General features: G+C 47.5%; 1 protein-coding gene across 1 annotated transcript; it reads left to right on the top strand.

The window, feature by feature from the left end:
* Positions 1-513: 513 nt before the first annotated feature.
* On the top strand, positions 514-5,336 carry LOC124656638 (protein FAR1-RELATED SEQUENCE 3-like). The gene is made up of 5 exons (XM_047195347.1): positions 514-585; positions 1,387-1,668; positions 1,771-2,134; positions 4,292-4,468; positions 5,326-5,336. The coding sequence occupies exons 1-5, from the start codon at positions 514-516 to the stop codon at positions 5,334-5,336; spliced, it is 906 nt and encodes a 301-aa protein (XP_047051303.1).
* Positions 5,337-23,193: the final 17,857 nt, after the last annotated feature.

The raw sequence follows: 23,193 nt of genomic DNA, 5'->3' as shown, positions 1-23,193 counted from the left end.
TCGTGAAATCGTGAGGATGGAATCGTGGAACGATACAGCCGCTGGAAATCGTGGGCCTTGTGTTTTTGTCCACCAACGCCATATAAATTTCGTGGTGGGCCGCTTACGCCATTTGGGCCAAAATTCGCGGGCGTCGTATGTGGGATCGCGAAACGCCGCTGCCACTTACATCCTGAATTAGTATCCTGAAACAGAAAAATCTCAGGAGCATTGCGTTGAAGAGAAAAGGGGAAGAAAAGAGCTGCCGCCTCGAGCTCCGTAGCTGCCGCCGCCGGCCATCTGCAGCTGCCCCCGTAGCTCCCTCCTCATTCCACATCTTCCTTGCTAGCCATGGATGAGCTTCGACTGAACCAGTAGCCAGCTCTCCTTGGTAGCCGCCGCTAGGGCTACAGTACACGGCCGCTCCCGGCCGCAGCTCCCATTGACGCGCCGCCTGCTTCCCCTCCCTGCCTCCGCTGGACTCAAGCCGCACCTACTCTCTTCTTCTCTGCGTTCGATTCGTCTTCGCCGTCGATGGTTTCGAGTCACCACCAGCTCACCGCCAACAACGCCGACTCCCTCCACTGCCCCCGTCGACTATATCAAGTACTATCTCCATCTCTCCTGCATAATGGGTCTCCATCTCTCTAGTTAAACTTTTTCATCTCAGGATTATTTTCTTGGCTTGTTTAGTTCTTGTAGTGTAGAACCCCCAAAATGGTACAGTTAGTATAATTCTTGATTTCTTTTCTTCCCATGGCCCCTGTTGTCACAGACCATTTTTTTATGACTGAAATTTGTTGATTTCTCATTTGTCTAGTGTTTATTTCACATATCACTCACTGAACAATGTCACTTGTTTATGGTAATAAAAATGCAGTAGTTCAGCTTTTACTTCATGAAAAACTTGCAGGCTATCTTTACACTTTGGGTAGCCATTTTGCAGTATAAACTTGCAGACTATCCCACAAGCTAGTATTTAGTTGTAGTTAGCATGTATTATCTGCTTGTGCAAGTCACCTTGTGCACTCAACAGGCTTGAAGCATTTCCGGGAACGTGTCTCTTAGGGTATAAAAAATGGGGACATAGTTATTCCCTGATCTAGATCCCAGGTATTACACTAAAGCAGAATCTCTCTCCGCCCTCTTTTTTAAGTCAGAAATTTGCTTCTGATTAAGTTTTCATCCTTTGGCTACACAGCTTGGCAGACGTGATTGCACAAGTTCGTTGCACCGATGTATATATAGATCCCAATGTTGGATGCTCGTCGTTGTTCCCCTTCAATACCCAGCCTTCAATATATAGATCAAGATTCTCTAATATTTTATATTGGTAGTTTTGTTTAAATGATCTATATGGGTGAAGGTGATAGGAACAAAAAGCTTACCATTCATTTGATTTTACAGGGTGGTGTGGTGTTTAAATCTGGTCTGCCCATTGAGAAGCATGGAGCGAAGATTTATACGCGCACTATGTTTGAGAAGTTCCAAGATTTCTTGTACACGGCCATGTCCTATGATGTTGATGAAATAGTTACCGGAGAGAAATTCGTGGCCAGACATGTCGATAGCGACACAAGAGAGAAATGGTGCAAGGTGAATTTTGAAGTGACTATGTCAGATGGGTACTACTCGTGTGAATGTTTCATGTATGAGCACATGGGCATGCTATGCTCTCACGTGCTTAAGGTGTGCTATTTTTGTAATAAACATATGCTTCATTTCTATAGAAGTGTGTTAAACATGTCAGCCAAGTGATCCAAGCTTAACCAAATTCTTGTTTTGCTATAGGTTCTTGTTCATTTAAGAATGAAGGAGATCCCGCCTAAGCACATATTGAAGAGGTGGACCGTGGATGCTAGAGATATATTGCCTGAGCACCTAAAACACTATCAAAAGAACAATGGCTTGGTGAAATCATTTAGTTATAGGCATTCTCAGCTTTACCTTAATGCAATGGAGATGGTTTGTCTTGGGGACACAAATGTGGAGACTTACCAGGCTGCGATAGAGATGTTGAAGGAAGGAATGCCGAGGCTAATAGCGCTGGCAGCGGTGGGAGATGGTTTGGGTCTTGAAGAGCGGATGAACGCAAAAAAAGCACGCACTGCTGTTGTAGGACCGGCATTACAGAATGCTGAGAGTACTGAAACAGGTGACGGTTGCACTACTATCAGTTTGGATGCAGCCCTGTTAGCTCCATCGAAGAACAGGAGCGGGGGGAGGCCGACCCATAGCCGAGATAAACCACCGAGACAACTTCCAAGAGGACTCGTTTCTGCACAATCTGTAGAGAGCCAGGGCACAAAAGCACGACGTGTCCTTTGAGGCCACCGAGTGCTCAGAAACCGCGGAAAGAAGCTAGATGTTCGAACTGCGGCCTTGCAGGACACCGGAAGAACACTTGTGTCCAAAATAATTTGATTAATTAGGGACCGCATTGGTTCATGGGAGTTTGTTCTACATGATCATTTGTGGATCAAATCGGATGCATTTCCATGTGTCATTAGGAGATTGCTATTTTAAGCTTTGTAGAGTAACCATAAGTTTTATTAAATCTGTTGTGATGTAGCGTGATGTAAACAAATGTAATTAGCCGTGAGATGACTTGTAAAAACGTGTAATGTGTTACATTTGTCTCTTAGATGCCTAACATTGTAGGGTACTTTATAGAAGTTAATGTACTGTTTGGTTATTTCTTAACACAATTTTAACATAAGGTACTTCCGATGAAGATTGGAATTGTATATGACTTCAACTCTTCTTTTTCGGAAATGCTGAACTGAATGGAAGTACTGCACATGGTTGTGCTAGGTGAACCAAATAGCAATAAATCGAGTGTCAGGTTATTTTAAAATTTTCAAATCATCTCTTCATCGAGATAGCAAGGCAACAGGGGCACCAGCCCTGAGGTGAGGTGGGAATGAAGGTAGAGGAGCCAGCCAGTGAAGTGGAACAGGAGCAATCTCTAGCAAGAAGAGGAAGATCTTTTGAATCGCTGAAGTAATTTCTCTGATCAGTGGCTGCCATCCTGTACCAGCTGGGTCCATCCATTTAACGCACGCGTTGGCAGTTGCCACAGTACTGTTTCCCTTGTGGTATGTTCAGGCTAGTTTGCATACGGATGGGGTGGTTGGCTGGGCCAGTGTTTGTATTTTGCCAGTCCATTACCAGAAATATACAACAAGAAGATACGAAAAGGGCTCAGAGAACTGGTGGCTCGATGCGGTAGCGATAAAGGGAGCAATCCAGCTCGGGCGGACTCTGGAGTTATCGTGTTCAATACTACATATTTCGGTGCATAGTATATGCCAAAACGAAAGAGAAAAGATAGGCGCAGAATATGCAAGGAGTGCTGCTTTGCGGACAAGTTGCACACTAGGTACTACTAGTAAGCTGCACAACTTTCTTGCACCTGATCGTTACGGTGACAAGTTCATTTCTTCTCTAAGAAATAACTTTCCTTCATGTACTGTCAAGGCTTCTTCGACTCATATATAGTTCTCAAAACGAATAAATAGAAAAATGCATGATTGCATTGTTGTGTCATCCGTATCGTACATGATTTCCGTTTGTTTGATCTTATCCCAAGACAAACATAGAATTTTTTGAAAAGGTCTCACAATGAAATTTTTTTTTGGAATATAAAGCAAGAATCCTTATTAAAATGTTGACAATCCTACGAAAAAAAAACACAAATATAGAATCTTTGTCAATGATTTTGGTCCTCCAAAATTCCTACTCACCCGGATGTGGGAGTATTAAAATCCATTGAATCAATGGACAACGGAAATTCCCTTTTCATGTTGGGTGCATATGCTCCCTTTATCTAAAAGCATAAGTTCTTAAAATGTCGAAAAAGATTTTTTTTTGTGCTTGTTTATATATCTCCATGTTCTATGTGTGCACATATTGTTTCGCTGAAAATCGATATTTTCTGTGCCATGTGTAAAAAAGACAGAATAAATACCTCGAGAAACATTCTATTTTAGGACCAAAGTTTGTCTTTTTCACACAGTCTGCACAAAAGGTCGGTTTTTGCTCAAACAACTTTGTGAACGTAGGATGTGGAGATATCATCTTCACTGAATAGTGACAGTGAAGATGTTGCAAGTTGCAACCACGCCTCAATTTGGTCAAATAGGCGTCTTTCCAGGTTTATTAGGATCTCCTCGTGCATTCTCACACACCCGAAAGTCCATTTCACCTCTATATAGGGCCGTTCGATGTGCCAAGCGAAGGATGTACACACGGTGAGATTCAGTTGTTAGTTGTTAACACTTGCACTGCCAAAACCCCATGATGTGCGGAGGGAAGGTCATGCCGAGCGACCACGGCAAGAGGCGTCGTCCCGGCCAGGTCCTGTCGGCGGGGAAGAGGTTAATGCGCCGCAGCAGGCTCGCGGATGAGGATACTGAAACCTGGGAGGCCGAGTTCCAGGAGTTCATGGCCGCCGACGAGGAGGAGGGCATTGAGCCGTTCTTGACAGGTTTGCTTGCACATCACTATCCCGTACGAGCACGAGAAGTTTCAGTTAAGTTAAGTAAGTGAGAGCATATCCAGCCGTTGGGGCTTCCCACGCCGAAATCTGGCGCTATTTAGCGCCGGAAGGATGTATTTTTTTTTTGGTCTGAAAGGCCCATTTTTCCAGCGGCGAGACTAGAATGGATGAATTTTTTTGATAAAATACGGCGAATTCAGACAAAACTAAACGAAACTCGTTCAAACATAAGCGAAATTGAAAGATATTTAATATATATAGGCGAGTTCGTATATATACGCCGAATTCGTACATATATTTGAATTTGGCCAGATGGAAACCTAAACTAAAACTAATAGCGGCCTTCTACATGCCCTCGTGGCCGCCGCCGGCAGCAACCACCGAGGGCCGCCACCCGTAGCGTCGCCTCTGCATCCCTCCACCAGCCGACCCACCGCCCTACGCCCCTTTGTGCCGCCACAGGACGGCGGGCCTAGGAGGGGGCCTAGACCCGCGGCGAGCCATCACCGTTCGGCGAGCAACCGCGGCCACCAGGCCGGGGACGCCGCGCCAACCTCTGCCCACGGCCAAGCCATCATAGCCTCCCCAGCCGTCGCAACAAATCGCCGCCGCTCCTCCACCCCAGCACCTTCATCATAGCCTCCACGCAGCAGACGTCGGTGGCAGCGGCGGGAGGGAGGCCGCTCGAGGGAGGGGGAGCGGTGGTCAGGTGTGGCCCCCCGGCGGCGCCCTGGGGAACGTCACGGGAGGGAGCTTTTAATACATTGAGCTATGCTAAGTGATTGGTTTTTAGAAATTAAATGTATAATAGTTTATTACATGAACAATAAATCATTTATTTCCAGATACTAGTTGATTCTCCGCGCGTTGCTGCGGGGCGTTATGGAGTGATCCTAAAGATGCTATACATGTGAACAGTCTAAATTGATAAGGAGAGCATATTTTTTCATTAGAATTTGGACACCATTAATATGATTTATGCATGCAAACAACTATGAAGATATGCTATTGAAACTTAGCTTGTCCTTATGGCATGTAGGAGGTGATGATTGTCAACACCCGGATTTTTAAGTCCAGATGCCTATTATGCCATACATCACAATCCCAGGAAGATTGTTTTTGGAAGACACAATAAGTTCATATCACAACACATCATTCATTACAACACCATAATAGTCTTACATCAAAAGGATCACATGATCCAGTCTCATTACAACACTTGATCTAAGGATCAAATACATAACAAAATAGCGGAAGTACGTAGTGAGATCCATCTGCTCCACAGGCAACTTTTAACGTCAGGAGTAGTCCTAGTTATCGTAGACGTCCTGCTGTCCGTCTTCCTGGTAGTAGTGCTCCTCTTCGTAGTCTGGCCATTGGAATAGCCAGGGACAAAGCCACGAGTACTTTAAAGTACTCGGAAACTAATAGTAGTGTAAGCACTAACAACTATATCCATGGAAATCTAAGCTCTAGGTTCATTTGCATAAAGCCAGTTTTATTTCATAAGCACTTACTCCCTCCGGTCCGAAATAAATGTCTGAGAGAAGATTTTGCAAAATGAACCCCGTATTTCTTTTCTCCTCAACCCGCAGTCCCAGCCCTAACCCACCCGCACAGCACCTAACGCAGGTCGACGCTGCCTCCACATTCCCCTCCCAATCCCCCAGACCCCACCCACGGATGAGAATCCTGCCGGAGTGCCGGTCCTCCTCCCATGGCGAGGGCCGTCCGCCTGCAGCACGCGCACCAGCTGTGGCCGGCCAGCGCCCTCACCTCCACGAACGCGCGCGTCGTCCGGGTCTACACCACCGCCTGCAAGCGCGGCCGGGAGCCACGGGTAGATGCATCTCTGGCCGGTCGGCCAGCCGTTCTCCTCCTTGCTACCCATCTCGGATGTGCTGTTTCTGGTGGGGGAGATAGGGGGTGATCTGTGCTTGAGTGCGTACAAGAGGACATCCTCGCCGACGAGCTGCTCATCCAACCCAGATCGATGGTGACGCCCTCGGCAAGTGCAGTTAGTGAGGGCTCTAATTTTAGAAGGTCTTAAATGTAAAACGTTAATTGTACTACTCATCGGACACTTTTTCGGATCGGAGGGAGTAGTAAACAAAGAATTTTCATTTGCCTAACTTAACTCAAGGGGGGAAACATTAGTGTCATTCCCACAACTCTGTTGTGATTCAAAAGTCAAAGTCACATTTCACTTTCAAGTCACAAGTCACTAGTCACATTTTGGAAAAATTCTGATGACGGAACAGTATGGCCTTTCCAACTTTCCTCACCGCGGACGCGGCTATTCGAATAGGTTTACATTATGCAGAGGTCGTACACTTGTGCCACAATAATTGCAGTAATCCGTCAGGGGTAACTGGCCCTGATTTATCACACTCAATGTGCGGACTACCAATCATAACCTTTCATTTACATACTCTAGTATAGACACCTCTCCCTATGAGCTTGGCCTCCCAGTGAGGGCAAACCGCCAACCTGGGAACTGCACAGGGCTTGGGTCGGACATTCACCTCATTTCACGTCAGTTCACTTTCAATAGAGGCATCATCGGCATAACCCCTATGACGCTTGTTCAGAGGAAACCCATACTAAAATACATAAGTTTCCAGTTAAGCCCTACCCAGATTCACGTATTGTGGGGGTACTTTTCAAAATTGGAATGGTATCGCATCCGAAAGTACATGGATACTGCGGAGAAACATTGGGACCTTCTCAACGTAGATGTCATGGGTAGGTATCCGGAGCTTTCCAAGTAAAAACCGATCCTTGAATTCAATGTTACGCTTGTCTCCGATCATCTCCTGCAGAGCCACTTGGGTATGACGAAGAGCGTCGGAATCAATTTCCCCGTGACGACCTCCTCTATCTCGCAGGAGATGACTGCAAAGACCTCATCTCAACCTGTCGGAAAATCTGCCATAATATGGCGATCAAGGACAGCCGTACTTGCGATGTCCGCGATCTTATTCAAAGAATGGATATGCTTCTGGAGCTGGTTGTAGATCTTCAAGCCTCATCAGCTCAAGGCGCTGCTGCAATGTCCTTGGTCATGTGCCTGGCTCATAACCCGGAGCTTGATATAGAGATATTCACTTCGGGTGTTCCTCCAACTTCGGATGTCAATGCGCTTCTGAATGCAGTTAGCGGCTATGACACCCGGATCGCCCGACGAATCCACCAGAATTTTATGATAAGGTTGTGCTTCCTGCCGACGAGCCTCTAGAAGCAGAGCTTGATAAGGAACGCGAGGCGGAAGCACGACCTACCAGATCCGGCGACGGGAGCCGATACACCTGGACCAGCTCTAAGGAGGCCAACAAAAACAAGTCCAAGGGCAGCGCAACGTCTCCGACCGAAGAAGATGAAGAGAGCGATGATGATGACGGGTATTCTCCGCCTCAATATGAAGAAATAGGCGAGCCAGAACCAGATGTCGAAGGTTGTTCTTCTCCGGCTAAGGAGAAGTGAAAAACTCATTCCTGCGGGAAGAAAACAATGCATCATTTTGGCCCCATCGAGGTTTTGTAATATAACTTAAATATTTTTAAGTAGCTAGGACGAAACAATTTGCGTGGGCGGAAAAAACTTATCCTACTATCAGTTCAATATATGCATGTTTCATTTATTATAAAGCAAGTGCTAATTTCTAAGTTATCTGGCTTGCTTATTTGACCTTCCACGAGCCGGAAGACCTTTAGCCGGAAATGCTCGCCTGCGGCGACGGAGCCCAATGAGAGTCCGTCAATAACCGCGGAAACAAGCCCCCAACCAAGGTGCCTGATGTCGCTACCAGGGATCCATAAGTTTGTAACAAAAAAACTCATACACCAGAAAAATTAAGCTTATGTCCTAAAGGAAGATTTTGAAAATCACAACTTTTATACACGCCTAGGCGGAAACATCCAGCTCTGCGGTTTTAATCGGAAAAACATACATGATCCAAAAATGAACAATTAAAGGAGGTAAAAGACTCAGAGAGTGAACCATATGCTTTATTTCATTGATCATGTATAACTATTACAGAATATGTAATGCGAAAATTTGCTAAGTGCGGAAAGCACGTAGTTGTGCTATATCCCAGGGACGATCTGTCTCATCATAGATGTCATCCAGATCCTCTCGCTTTCGTTTCCGGTACCAATTAGCATGTCTATCCTTTAACTCGCGGAAATCAACGAGGTAGTAAGATCCGTTGTGTAGCACTTTGCTAATGACAAAGGGTCGTTCTCATGGAGATTGCAACTTATGCTCTTTCACCTGTTGAAGGCGGAGGACCAGGTCACCTACCTTAAACGAGCGATTCCGAACTCGACGACTGTGGTAGCGTCGGATTTCCGGCTGGTATATGGTGGAGCGCTCGTCAGCTAAGTTCCGAGCTTCTTCGACCAGGTCCACAGATAGCTGTCTAGCCTCGTCAGCTGTATCTTCGTTGTAGGCGAAAACTCGCGGGAAGTCATGGATGATGTCGGAGGGAAGCACAACTTCAGATCCATATACTAGGAAGAAGGGGATAAACCCTGTTGATCTGTTAGGGGTAGTTCGTAAACTCCACAAAACATAATCTAACTCCTCAGCCCAAGTTCCGGCTGCGCGGCGCATCGGTTCTTCAGGGCGAGGTTTGACTCCAGCTAGTATGAGACCATTGGCTCGCTCGACCTGCCCGTTGGACTGTGGATGTGCCACATATGCTAGGTCAAGCCGGATCCCTACGTCGTTACAATAATCCTTCAATTCTCCCTGAGCAAAGTTCGTACCATTATCTGTGATTATGCTGTGTGGGATGCCGTATCTCATTACGAGGCTACAGACGAATTTTAGTGCCGTAGCACCATCGGCTTTTCTCACTGGCTTTGCCTCGATCCACTTACTGAACTTGTCAATAGCGACCAAAAGGTATTCAAAACCGCTAGGAGATGATTTTTTCAGTTTCCCAACCATATCGAGCCCCCAGACCGCGGACGGCCAAGTGATAGGGATGGTCTTGAGCTCCTGAGTTGGAGCATTTGGTTGAGTAGCGTAATACTGACATCCTCGGCGGGTTTTCACTATTTTCTCAGCGTCTTCTTTTGCTGTGAGCCAGTAATATCCTTGTCGAAAAGCTTTTGCAACGAGGGACCTGGGAGCGGCGTGATGTCCGCAATCGCCTGCATGGATCTCTCTGAGGATTTCGATGCCATCTTGATTTGAGACGCATTTTAGAAATACCCTGTTTGCGATTCGTTTGTAGAGCTGTCCATCAACTATTGTGTAGGTTCTTGCTCGTCTGATGACCTGTCGTGCGAGGACTTCGTCCTCTGGCAACTTATTGCGGTCCATAAGGTAATGCAGGAAAGGCTTAGTCCAAGCTGGAGTGACTACCATCACTTCCTTAGCCGGAGATACGGCCACATATGGGTTTTCCGGGTTTGCGCCCTTCACCGAGGGTATCCGTAAGTGCTAAAGGAAAATTCTGGGAGGAATGGGTTTTTTGCCGGATCCGAGCTTAGATAGCATATCTGTCTTCGTGTTATCATCTCTCATGGCGTACTTGACTTCATATCCGAGGAAGCACTTGGCGATCTCATCAACTTCGTCTCTGTAAGCCCCATGATGGAGTTTCTGGCGTTCCAGGTTCCGTCTACTTGTTGTGCCACCAGGTCGGAATCTCCACAGCATATGATGTGTTTGATCCCATTCTCCTAAGCGACGCGCAATCCGTGTAGTAGAGCCTCGTACTCCGCCATGTTGTTTGTAGCTTCGGAGTGAATCTGCAGGACGTACTGCAGTTCTTCTCTGGTGGGGGACTTCAGGGTGACTCCGGATCCCGAGCCTTGGTGTTGCTTGGATCCGCCAAAGTGCATGAACCAAGTTTAAGGTTCCAGCTCCAGTTCGGCATCCAGAGCTTCTGTCCAGTCGGCGATGAAATATGCCAGAATCTAGGACTTGATCGCGGTCCTAGCTTTGAAAGTGATGTCGAAGGCGGATAATTCTATGCCCCACTTTTCTATGCGTCCTGCTGCGTCAGCGTTGTTAAGAATCGTTAACAATGGAGCCTTGCTCACAACTGTCATGGGGTGCTTTTGAAAGTAGTGTCTCAACTTCCGGCTACCTAGGAACACACTGTAGGCTAGCTTTTGAAAGTGAGGGTATCTTTGTTTGGATTCCGTCGGTACGTCGCTAATGTAATAGACTGGCCTCTGGACTCCATTCTCGAGATCTTCTTCCTTTCGCTCCACCACGATAATGAGACTGATGACCTTGTAGGAAGCTGCCAGGTAGAGGAGCATAGGCTCTGACTCTTTCGGAGCTGTTAGAATATGTGGGAAGATGAGTATTTCCTTTAGTCCCTAAAGTGTTGTATCAGTTGCGTCATCCCAGACAAATTTGTCTGTTTTCTTCAGCAGTTTGTATAAAGGTAGTGCCTTCTCGCAAAGACGGCTAACAAACCTACTAATTGCTGCAACACAACCAGTTAGTCGTTGCACATCTTTGAGACAAGTTGGCCTTTTGATGCACATGATTGCCTTGATTTTTTCCGGGTTCACTGATCTATGAGAGACGATGAAGCCAATGAGTTTTCCGGCTGGCACGCCAAAGATGAACTTCAGCAGATTTAACATCATCTTGTACCGTAGGAGATTCTCAAAGGTTTCTGTGAGGTCGCTGATCAAGTCGGATCCTTTCCGAGTCATGACCGCGATGCCGTTGACGTAAGCGTGTACGTTCCGGCCAATCTGGTCCTTCAAGCACCGCTGCATCGTTCGTTGGTAGGTGGCACATGCATTTTTCAAACCAAAAGACATGGTGACGTAGCAGTAAGTGCCAAAAGGTGTGATGAACGAGGTTGCCTTTTGGTCGGACTTCTTCATTCGGATCTGGTGATATACCCGGAATATGCATCAAGAAAACACAGAAGTTCCGCCCCTGCCATCGAATCAATGACTTGGTCAATGCGCGGCAAGGGGAACGGATCCTTCGGACAATGCTTATTCAAGCCGGAGTAATCGATGCACATTCTTAGTATTTCATAATTCTTTTTGGGTACAAGGACGGGGTTTGCGACCCAATCAGTATGGATAACTTGTAATACAAAACCTGCCTCTAGTAACTTTGCTAATTCCATCCCTATGGCGCGGCGCTTCTTGTCTCCAAAGCGTCGCATAGCTTGCTTCACTGGTTTTGCACCCGGATTTATGTTGAGGTAGTGCTCGGCGAGTTCCCTTGGTACTCCGGACATGTCAGAAGGTTGCCATGCGAAGATATCCATGTTAGCGCGGAGGAACTCGACGAGCGCGTCTTCCTATTTGGGATCCATGCTGGCTCCGACCGACACCTGCTTAGAGTTGTCTCCTATCTTGAGGTCGACCTTCTTGGTGTCTATCACGACCTTGAACGAAGTTTTCTATTCAGAGATCTGCTTCTTTGTGGTATGCATCTCTTTTGGATCCACCGCGGCTCTGTAGCCTTGCAGCTCCTCTCCAGATATCACAGATTCTGCGAAGGCGGCTTCGCCTATCTCACACTCTCGAGCTTTCTTGTAATCTCCGGATACGGTGATCATACCGTTGGGACCCGGAATCTTGAGCTTATTGTAGATGTAGCACTCTCTTGCGTGGAACTTGTGATAGGTGGGCCTACCGAAGATGACATGGTAGGAGCTCTTGAAGGGCACGACCTCAAACATGATCATCTTTTCGCGAAAATTATTAATATCGCCGAAGGCCACGGGAAGTCTGATGTTGCCCAGAGAATTTGCTTTTTTACCCGGAACCACCCCGTGGAACTCGGTGGTGCTGTGCTTGAGCTGCTCCTTGGTAAGCTGGATTTTCTTCAGAGTCTCCAGGTACATGATGTTCAAGCTGGCTCCGCCGTCCATGAGGCACTTGGAGAAATCATACCCATCGATGCGGGGACTTACAACCAAGGCGTAGCACTCCTTCGGAATGATGGTAGGATGATCCTCCCTATCAAACGTACATGGAGTTTCCGACCACCTGACATACTGCGGCACAGCTGGAACTATGGTGTTCAGGATCCGGAGAGCTGATTTGCTGGTGCAGACCGGAGTTCCGAGGAAGATGTGATATGTGCCATCACTCTTGTTGACGAAGGGATTGGACTTGTTAGCTACGGAACCTTCCTTGGGATCCGGCGAAGCTTCATCCTCGTCCATCGCCTCAGAACTGTCTTCATCCTTGTCCTTGTTCTTGCCCTTGCCTCCTTTCCTGCGTGGGCGGTGCTTCCGGGCTCGCTTGTATCCTGCTTCCGGATCAGTCTTGAGATCATTGACCTACTTGCAGTTGCGGTTGGTGTGAGAGGATTTGCCAGTAGCCGGATCTATGTGGGCTAAGCATGGCATATCTCTGTACTCTTCGTAAGTTTGGGGAGCCCGGAACCTAGCAGCTGTGACTTCGTCAGCGCGCTGTTGGCCCCTGCCGGCTCCGCCTCCACGTTCGCGGCCTCTTCCGCCTCCTTGACCTCCGCGTTGGAAAGCCATGGCGACCATGTCGGATCCAGCGCTCTTTTGGTTTTTCTTCTGCTGGTGCAGGGGTATGGCTGTAGGGGCAAGTTCTCCTCCTGCTTCGTCATCCGCAGCGGAATGAGTGCTTGCAATGCCAATCATGTCATCCAAAGTCAATTTGTTTTCATTGATCAGGCAAGTGAGCTTGTGCCGGAGCAGTCCTCCCCTCTGTAGTCCACCGATGAAGGCTTGCATAGTTGTGCGATTATCCACGTTCTCACACTCGTTCCTGGTTTCCAACCATCGCGTGAGGAAGCTCCGTGATGTTTCGGCTTTTTTCTGGATACATGGTTGCAGGTCGCTTGTCGTGGCAGGCCTTTTGTAGGTGCCCCTGAAGTGCTTCTCAAAGGCAATCTTCAAGTCGAACCAACAAAAGATGGTATTTTCGGGAGGTCGCCGAGCCACGAGCTGGATCAATAAGGTACAACTGAAGCATGCGGCAGGCTATTCTTGGGTTCCCTCCGGTGAAGCTTACTTCATTGAAGTAATCCTCGATCCAGGTATCGGGTCTCTCACTGCCGTCATAGTGCTGCAGATTTCTGGGTAGCTTAAGTTACAAACCCTTTGGATAAGGCTCCTCTCGGATCATCCTGCCAAAGCATTTTGGGCCAATGTATTCAGATCTGTACTCATTGAGACGTTCCCTTGCGTCGCGTGAGCCATTTTGGGGAGGCTTTGAGCGGGAGAAAGATCTCCGGCCTCCGCCTCCACCTCCACCTCCTCCACTGGGTGGTGGGGAGGGATATCTGCGAGGGGGCATGTCAGACCTCTTGGTTCCGCCTTCAGATTCTCTGCGCCCTTCCCGGTGCTGACTCCGGCTTCGGTGGCTACCTTCGCCATGAGGGCGGTCGCAGCAGTCGTTCCGGCTCCTGCGGGGCTCTGGCTCGCGCTCTTCGTTCCGACTCCGACGAGGCTTTGGCGTGCGCTCCGTGATCCTGTTCCTCTAAGGTGCCACGTTATCGCGGATGTGGATTCCGCCAGGCCCATGGAGCCTAGTGTTTCCGACAGGACTACGACAACGAGGTGGGGGAAGACGCTGGTACCCATGGGGCGGAGGTGACGGGTTCCGGTACTTGTCTCTCCTAGTATACATCGGATCCTTTCCCTTCTTGGGGTCCGTTGGAGGTGTTTTCTAGGTAACCGGGATTGGATTTGGATGATCTCTGGTTCTTCTTCTGCGCTCCGATGATCCGGTGCGCGATTCATCGTCACGGTGATGCCTTCCGGAGGTGTCCTTATGGGCATTGTGTCGAGGGTACTCCTCGCCAATGCCCTCCGATAGGGGCTTAGGGTTGATGGAATCCTGTAAGCTGACACGAGACATCGGTTCACAGACAAGCGGGAGAGCGATTTACCCAGGTTCGGGGCCCTCGATGAGGTAAAACCCTTACGTCATGCATGTCTGTTCTTGATTATGATGATAATGGGTTACAATGGGGTGCCGAATAGTTCGGCTGAGATCTCGTCGAGATGGCTATTGCAAAGGTGTCCTAGCTCTAAGCTTTTGCTGGCTAAGATTGCTAAGATTGATTATGTCCCTCGGCAGCCCCTCTCCTGGCCTTTATATAGGAGGCCAGGTCTCAAGAGGTCTCACCGAGTATGACTATGTTTACAGTAGTTTTAGATCCGATCTTTCCTTGTTCGATCGCTTCCTTGTCTTGCCCGTCAAGGAACCTTCTGGTGCACCGTCCTAGTGGCCCATCTCGCCTTCAGGTGTCTTCATGGGCCTCCAATTAGTCAGTACAAGATAGGGTAATGTCGGTTACCCGAAGGGTAGTGCCCACGTCAGTAGCCCCCGAGTGTCTAGCCGAAGATAGTTCGGGTAGAGACTAAAACATGTCTTCTCCTGATGTTCTTCTCCTTCATTGTCCTTGTTCATCTTGAATCTGCTCTGTCTTCATTTTATCGGGTGCGCGTCAGCGCTCCCGATGGGAGTAGCCCCCGAGTCTAGGTACGGATGCTTGCAATCCGTGCGTAGACTCAAGTTGTACCACTCGAATATTCTCCTCTGCTGATGTTTTCCACAGGTCTTCATAGGTCATCCGATATATTTTCTTTATGCAAAGGATAATGAGTAACGTGCCCAACTTTTGTTGGTTAACTGCCGATGGCAAAACAACGTTACCCTACACAGAATTAAGTCCCCGGGCATGATCCTGGAATGCAAAAAACTTCTATCGGGTGTGCATCACGCACTCCCGATGGGAGTAGCCCCCGAGTCTGGGTGCGAGCGTTTGTAACCGAGTGCAGACTCAAACCTTCTTCCTTCGACTGCTCATTCTGCCGAGTCTTCGTTTTATCGGGTGCGCGTCAGCACTCCCGACGGGAGTAGCCCCCGAGTCTAGGTACGGATGTCTGCAGCCGGGCGTAGACTCAAGTCCTTCATCCGATAACTTTTCATTTTTCCTTCGAATGCTTCTAGCTTTTTTTATGACGCCACTGTTGACGTGTAACTGCTGCGGGTTGATGGACAAGACTTGACCTGACGGGCCAACCCTAGCTCTGCGCGGGCAGTTTTTAGGGCTTGATCAGTGCACGCGTGGTGACCGAGGTGCCTCCTCGATTTTTGCACAACGTGGGAATAGTGGGCCACCGGTTCCTCCCCTTCTTCAAGCGCCACGTGCTTACACAGCTCTTAACTTCTCCTCAAAATCTCCAAAGGGCGAAAAAACCCTAATCTCCTCCACGGTTCCCGTAGCATCTCCTCATTCTTCCCCTTCTTCCTTCCTTTGCCGTTGCTGCGCCGCCACCGCTGCTTTTCCAATCTTCATCAGATCTCACAATGGTGAGGAAGAAGAATCCTGCCGCCGCCGCCAGTTCCACCAGCGGAGGTGCCGCCGCCAAGTCCTCCTCTTCTCTTCCGAAGGGGAGCGCCGAGCGCTCCTCCCCCAGCTCCGGTGCCGCCAGCGCCGTCGAGCTCAATGGTCAAGCCCGGAGACTGGGTAGCATCAACCGTCACCAAGCGTGACGAAAAGAGATCCCGAAGCCTGGGATTGATATCTTCTGACGCGGGAAACGTAATCCTTCCAGGTGCGATTTCTCAGCCTGATCCCCCTGCTGGCTTTACCGTGATGTTCTTATCTTTCCTATACCGAGGCCTTTCGCTTCCCACTCATGGATTCCTCCTCCATCTCTTGCGAACGTACGAAATCCAACTATGGCAACTTACCCCCAACTCAATCCTCCATGTTGCTGTGTTCATCACCCTTTGCGAGGCATTTCTGGGTATCGAACCTCATTTCGGGCTGTGGAAAAAGATCTTTTATGTAAAGAGATACAGCAGCAGTAATGGATACTTTGTCATCGGAGGAGTGGGGTTTGTAGCTTGTTCGGAGGTCAATTATTTCAATTTCCCAATGAGAGAGTCCGTGCAAGGGTGGAGGCTGAAATGGTTTTACATCAAGGACTCCTTGTCACCCGAATCTCAGCTTCCTTGTTTTGCCGATGTCTCCGAAGCCAAGCCCAAGAATTCCTGGAAGAATATTCTTTCACGCGATGAAAGAGCAACAGCCGAAGAACTATCCGCCAAATTCCTTCGAATCAAAGAGGCCGACGGCCAAACTATGATCGGCACAGAGGTGGCAGCTTTGTTCTTGAAACGCCGAGTCCAACCAGTCATGGCCAGAGTTCACCCGATGTGGTTGTACTCAGGTCCAAATGATGAAACCAGGATTAATGCTGCCGATCTGTCGGAAAAGGAGTTGCTTGACGAAGTCCGTCGCCTTACTTATTTTAGCCAGGAAGATTCGATTCCGCTGATTTCTTCTTATGCCCCCCTAGACGTTGGCCATCCACCATCAAAGGTATTTTTCTTTTTTCTCGTTCCTACTATGCTGCTTTTACTTAGCCGACATAATTACCACTGTTCTTACTTGCTATTTTCTTCGACAGATCCCCATAGTTTCTGGAAATATGCATGATTCACCAGATGATACTTCTGAGGGGAGAGGCTCCTCAATCCCCGTAGATTTTCACACTGTCGAGCATACAGGCCTAGAGGACGAATATAATGGTCCGATAGATTTTGAAGTTGCCCACACCGACCTTCCTTCCTCAGCCAATGACGCTGGTGTCGCAGATGGATCAGTGCGTAATGACGACGCTGATCGTGATACCTTTGTTGATGCAGCTGCGGAGGAGGCCAGGGCTTCACCTGTGAAGAGATCAACCCGCGGCTTTGCCGATGAAGATGATCTCTTCGATATGTAAGCAGTTTCTTTTCTGAAGTTATACTTTGCCCTTTTATTTTTCTTACTCTTTTTATAACCATTGTTGACCTTTCACCTTTGCAGCGACGAAGGCTTTATCGAGCCTCCGTCTAAAAAAGCCAAATCTGATGCTGCCTCGCTGGTCGTAGTGGCTTCCGAAGCTTCGGCTCCTAAGGCTGCCCCTATGGCTCAAGCATCGACTGCTTCTTCCCTTTCCAAAGGGAAAGACGTCTCTCCAACTACTGCCACCGCGACTCCTCCTTCTGTGAGTCTTTTTCTAATTGTGATGCAAATCTCTTGGAGCGTGCTTTGCTTGACAATTTCTGGTAAAACGTCCTTCTTTTTTAAGGACTTGCGAGGCGTTATTTCCTCTTTGGAGGCCTTCGCCTCCCAATTCACTTCTCTGGAAGCTGACAAGGCTCGGCTACAAGAGGAAGTCAAATCTTCCTCCTTGAAATTGGATGGCGTAGTCAAGATAGTTGCTGAGGCTCGCCAAGAGGTTGACTCTCTGAAGGAGGAACTAGGCAAGCTGAGAGAGAAGCTGAAGTAGGAGGAAGCATCCAGGCTGGTGGCTGAAGCTCGGGCAGCCGAAAAGGATGAAGTCCTTTGTCAGTCTTCTTTGGCCTTACTTGGTAATTTTTTATACACCTCTGTCGATTGATGCACTTATGGATTCGACCCTTTTGCCAATGTATTTTTTTCTTTCTTTCCCCTGCAGAAGCGGCGAATATCCCTGCTGAAGCCCTGGACAGAGTTCCAAACAACTCTCCAGCAAATGCTATGTCGATGATTCTTACCTCTCACCAACTTACGCGGGAGCTTCTTGTAAAGGGGAAGGGTGCCCTGGCGCGGATGCACTCGATGATTTTCCCCAAGATCAAGCAGGAGAAGACCCTGGGGCAGCTGATCAATGCCTTCGCGGTTGACACCAAGGAGGTTATCGAGGTATTCAAGCGTACATCGCGCACTTATGGTGATGTCCTTGCCTTCTAGCTTTTGATGGGTTACGGCTTTAAGGGTGACATCGAAGAGATGACTAAGGAGCTGCCGAAAGAGCAAGACGGGCAGCTTGTTGACTTAAGCGCCTTTAAAGCGTCTGCCCTTACTTGTGCTCGCCAGCTCCTTGAACTGGTTTCATCAAGGAAGTCGTCGGCTGGACCCAGTTTATCGACTCAGACCCCAGCCCCTTGATTTTTGTAGCAAACTTATGCTTGAACTGATGTGAAACATTGTTCTGCCGCAAAACTTATGCTTGTAATAAACTCCGTGCTAGCAATGTTGTTAGCACACTTTTGTTATGATATTTCTTCTTGTACTTCTCCCGATGGGAGTTACTTCGGATGCTCAGCTGTACCATATCCATCATCCTTTTGTAACGGTGTTTCCTGCAGGTCTTCCCAGTGCCCTCGTTTGTTGATGACTCTTCGGGTGCCCTTCCTGAAAGTGATCGGATCCAGCGTATGAAGGACCGGATTACGCAGATTGAAAAGGACCTGCGCAGCACTTATGCCTTAGCTGCCATTGTCAATAAAAAGAGCGAGATTGCAGCCGACGTGGAACGGTACACTCTTACTGAGCTGCATAAAGCTACCGAGAGTTTGAACTGTAAGTTTCCTGATTCCTTTGCCCTTTTGTCAACAACGCCTTGTCTGACTCTTTATTGATTCTTTTGCCAGTCATAGCTTTGAACCGTGCGGAAGAGAACAAGCGGATACACGAGCGAGTGCATGCTTTAACCCAGCTTTCCTCATCCGAAGAGATTTTCTGGCGGGAACACTCGAAGGCTTCGGCTGTTGCGAAATTTCAGGATCGGGTCCAACAAGTCCACCAATTCTTTGACAAGTGCTACAAAGCTATGAGGGTGGTTTGGAAGACAATGTTTCCTTTGAATGCAGTTCCCCCTACGCTTTTGACTTTGATGTCCGAGTTTGGAAACTCCAAGAAGATTCGGGACTTGGTACGAGCTCAAGTTTTCGCAGGGGCCAAGTGTACGCTTGCCCTTGTGCTTGCTCGTTATCCCTCAGCATGTTTGCTATCTATCGCCAGCGCAACTGGTGATTTTGAAGAACTGTACCCGAAGGTTTTAGTGCCTGCCAATATAATTGTCGACAGGCTTGAGGAGGAGTCAAAGGTACCTGAAGAAAGGGAAACTCCGCAAGGGTGATATCAGGGTGTAAAGTTGCTTTTGTAAAATGAATTGCATTGGCTAGTCCATCCAAGTGTTAGAACTGTTAAGCCGAAACTTTTTATTTGGTAAATACATGAATATGTACTTTTACCGTGCCGTTGGCAAATATTTGAAGGAGAAAATCTTAATTGCCCGTTAGATGTATGTATACTAGTTGGTCAGAAAATCATTATGAGTGATCAACTCGTGTTGCAGGTTTTGCTAAACCTGTTGTATGCGCAACTTTTCTTTCAACCAATTGTAAGTTTCGACAGTCACTCCCGAATATTTCGGGTGCAATGATTCTGCCGATGAGCCCGTTGTTCTCTGATATTTCCATAAGTAAAATATCGAACGTGGGTTGTGTTTAAGTTTTCCAAACTCTTGCTTTGTATGGCACTCGTAGAGGCATCTGAAGCAGAGGGAAGGATTAATGTCCTTGTTTTTCTTTGCAGCACTCGTAGAGGCTTTTCCCTTGGGGCGCGATCTTCTGCCACGCGTTACGTTGTACCGTTACTTGTAAGCAAGGTTGACGGTGGCGTGGTCATAGATGCTTTAAATTACTGAAATTCTCAACAAGGAATCGAAACTTAAGTGCTCATTAATAGGGTAAATACGAAACTAGAGGGCGAAAAAGGGAGGCCCTCTGTAAAGTAAAGGGAAAAAATTTAAAGGCTAAGGGAGTGCTTTATCAAGGAAGGGGTTCTTCTCATCTTCAGCAGCATCTTCTGACTTTTTTGCCATGCTAGTGGTTGCTGCAGCATTGTTGATTTCACCAGGGGTCTGGGCAGCGATTGTCAGTGTCTTGCTGTCTCTTATATCTTCTGCATCGGCAACTGCCGAAGCTTTTGATGCCGAAGCTTTTGCTGCCGAGGCTTCAAGAGCAAGGTTAGCTGGCTTCTTCTTGATTTCTCTGTCGTGTTTTTCCTCCTTGATTTCTCGTATCGTCAGCTTGGGCGGAGGGTCGACAGTTTCTCGTTGTGGCCCAAACTTTGCAGCAATCCTTTGAAAATCACGATTACAATTGTCCGAGCGTGAGAAACTTCCATAGACTCTGATGTTCATCCCGTTGTTCCCAGGCATCTTCAGCTTGAGGTATGCATAGTGCGGCACAACCATGAACTTGGCATAAGCTGGTCTCCCGAGTATGCCGTGATACTGTGATTCCCAGTTCACGACTTCAAACTCGATCTTTGATGACCCACAAGTATAGGGGATCACAGCAGTCTTCGCGGGAAGTAAAACCCAAATTTATTGATTCGACACAAGGGGAGGTAAATAATACTTATAAGCCTTAACAACTGAGTTGTCAATTCAGCTGCACCTGGAAAAGCACTAGTAACAGGGGTGATGTAAAAGTAGCAGTATTATGAGAGCAGTAGTAATAGTAACACAGCAGCAGTAATAGCAATATGAGAGCAATGGCACCAGAAAATAGTTGATACTACTTCCAATGACACATAGAACGAGTATATGATGATGAGAGATGGACCGGGGTTCCCAGCGATCTACACTAGTGGTAACTCTCCAATAACAAGTGACAAGTGTTGGGTGAACAAATTACAGTTGGACAATTGATAGGATTGATAAAGCATTAAGAAAGAACATCAATTCATTAATCATGTAGGCATGTTTTCCATATATAGTCGTACGTGCTCGCAATGAGAAACTTGCACAACATCTTTTGTCCTACCAGCCGGTGGCAGCCGGGCCTTGATACGTCTCCGACGTATCGATAATTTCTTATGTTCCATGCCACATTATTGATGATATCTACATGTTTTATGCACACTTTATGTCATATTCGTGCATTTTCTGGAACTAACCTATTAACAAGATGCCGAAGTGCCGATTCTTGTTTTCTGTTGTTTTTGGTTTCGAAATCCTAGTAAGGAAATATTCTCGGAATTGGACGAAATTAACGCCCGGGGTCCTATTTTGCCACGAAGCTTCCGGAAGACCGAAGAGGAGACGAAGTGGGGCCACGAGGTGGCGACACCATAGGGCGGCGCGGCCCAAGCCCCGGCCGCGCCGACCTAGGGTGTGGGCCCCTCGTGACGCCCCTTGACCTGCCCTTCCGCCTACAAATAGCCTTCGTCGCGAAACCCCCGATGCCGAGAGCCACGATACGAAAAACCTTCCGGAGACGCCGCCGCCGCCAATCCCATCTCGGGGGATTCGGGAGATCGCCTCGGCACCCTGCCGGAGAGGGGAATCATCTCCCGGAGGACTCTACGCCGCCATGGTCGCCTCCGGAGTGATGTGTGAGTAGTCTACCCCTGGACTATGGGTCCATAGCGGTAGCTAGATGGTTGTCTTCTCCCCATTGTGCTTAATTGTCGGGTCTTGTGAGCTGCCGAACATGATCAAGATCATCTATCCGTAATTCTATATGTTGTGTTTGTTGGGATCCGATGAATAGAGAATACCATGTTATGTTGATTATCAATTTATATCTATGTGTTGTTTAAGATCTTGCATGCTCTCCGTTACTAGTAGATGCTCCGGCCAAGTAGATGCTTGTAACTCCAAGAGGGAGTATTTATGCTCGATAGTGGGTTCATGTCTCCGTGAATGCTGGGAAGTGACAGAAATCTCTAAGATTATGGATGTGCTTGTTGCCACTAGGGATAAAACATTGGTGCTATGTTCGAGGATGTAGTTACTGATTACATTACGCGCAATACTTAATGCAATTATCTCGTTGTTAGCAACTTAATATCGGAGGGGTTCGGATGATAACCTCGAAGGTGGACTTTTTAGGCATAGATGCATGCTGGATAGCGGTCTATGTACTTTGTCGTAATGCCCAATTAAATCTCACAATACTCATCATAATATGTATGTGCATGGTCATGCCCTCTTTATTTGTCAATTGCCCAACTGTAATTTGTTCACCCAACATGCTGTTTATCTTATGGGAGAGACACCTCTAGTGAACTGTGGACCCCGGTCCAATTCTCTTTACTGAAATACAATCTACTGCAATACTGTTCTACTGTTTTTCTGCAAACAATCATAATTCACACTATACATCTAATCCTTTGTTACAGCAAGCCGGTGAGATTGACAACCTCGCTGTTTCGTTGGGGCAAAGTACTTGGTTTGTGTTGTGCAGGTTCCACGTTGGCGCCGGAATCCCTGGTGTTGCGCCGCACTACATCTCGCCGCCATCAACCTTCAACGTGCTTCTTGGCTCCTACTGGTTCGATAAACCTTGGTTTCATACCGAGGGAAAACTTGCCGCTGTACGCATCACACCTTCCTCTTGGGGTTTCCAACGGACGCGTGATGTACGCGTATCAAGCTCTTTTTCTGGCGCCGTTGCCGGGGACCTGAAGAAAAGTTAAACCACAGAGATCTCTAACTCCCACGTCAACTTTGCGCCAGCAACTCTTTTTCTGGCGCCGTTGCCGGGGAGATCAAGACACGATGCAAGGGGAGTCTCCACATCGCAATCTCTTTACTTTGTTTTTGTCTTGCTTAGTTTTATTTACTACTTTGTTTGCTGCACTAAATCAAAATACAAAAAAAAATAGTTGCTAGTTTTACTTTATTTGCTATCTTGTTTGCTATATCAAAAACACAAAAAAATTAGTTACTTATATTTGCTTTACTTGTTTCAACATGTTTCCTTTTAATTTTACCGTAAAAAACATGCCGGTAGGGCGCGGGTCTATAATTGGGAGAAATAATATAGAAGAATTTTTCAACCATGTTAGTACCATCGATGATTTTGAAGATAGACACTTGGTAGACCTTGCTCCTACTTATGAAATTGCCGCTGCTTGCTTTAGTTCGTATGATGGAAACTAAATTTGTT

The sequence above is a fragment of the Lolium rigidum genome, chromosome 5, assembly GCF_022539505.1.
Source record: "Lolium rigidum isolate FL_2022 chromosome 5, APGP_CSIRO_Lrig_0.1, whole genome shotgun sequence".
NCBI lineage: Eukaryota > Viridiplantae > Streptophyta > Magnoliopsida > Poales > Poaceae > Lolium > Lolium rigidum.
This window is presented reverse-complemented; position numbering and strand designations above follow the sequence as displayed.

Excerpts from the sequence above, each read along its gene's own strand:
- LOC124656638 (XM_047195347.1), top strand. The coding sequence starts at position 514 with ATGGTTTCGAGTCACCACCAGCTCACCGCCAACAACGCCGACTCCCTC. Across the intron at positions 1,669-1,770 it reads TATGCTCTCACGTGCTTAAG|GTTCTTGTTCATTTAAGAAT; the intron begins GTGTGCTATTTT and ends GTTTTGCTATAG. Across the intron at positions 2,135-4,291 it reads TGCTGAGAGTACTGAAACAG|GGAAGGTCATGCCGAGCGAC; the intron begins GTGACGGTTGCA and ends TGATGTGCGGAG.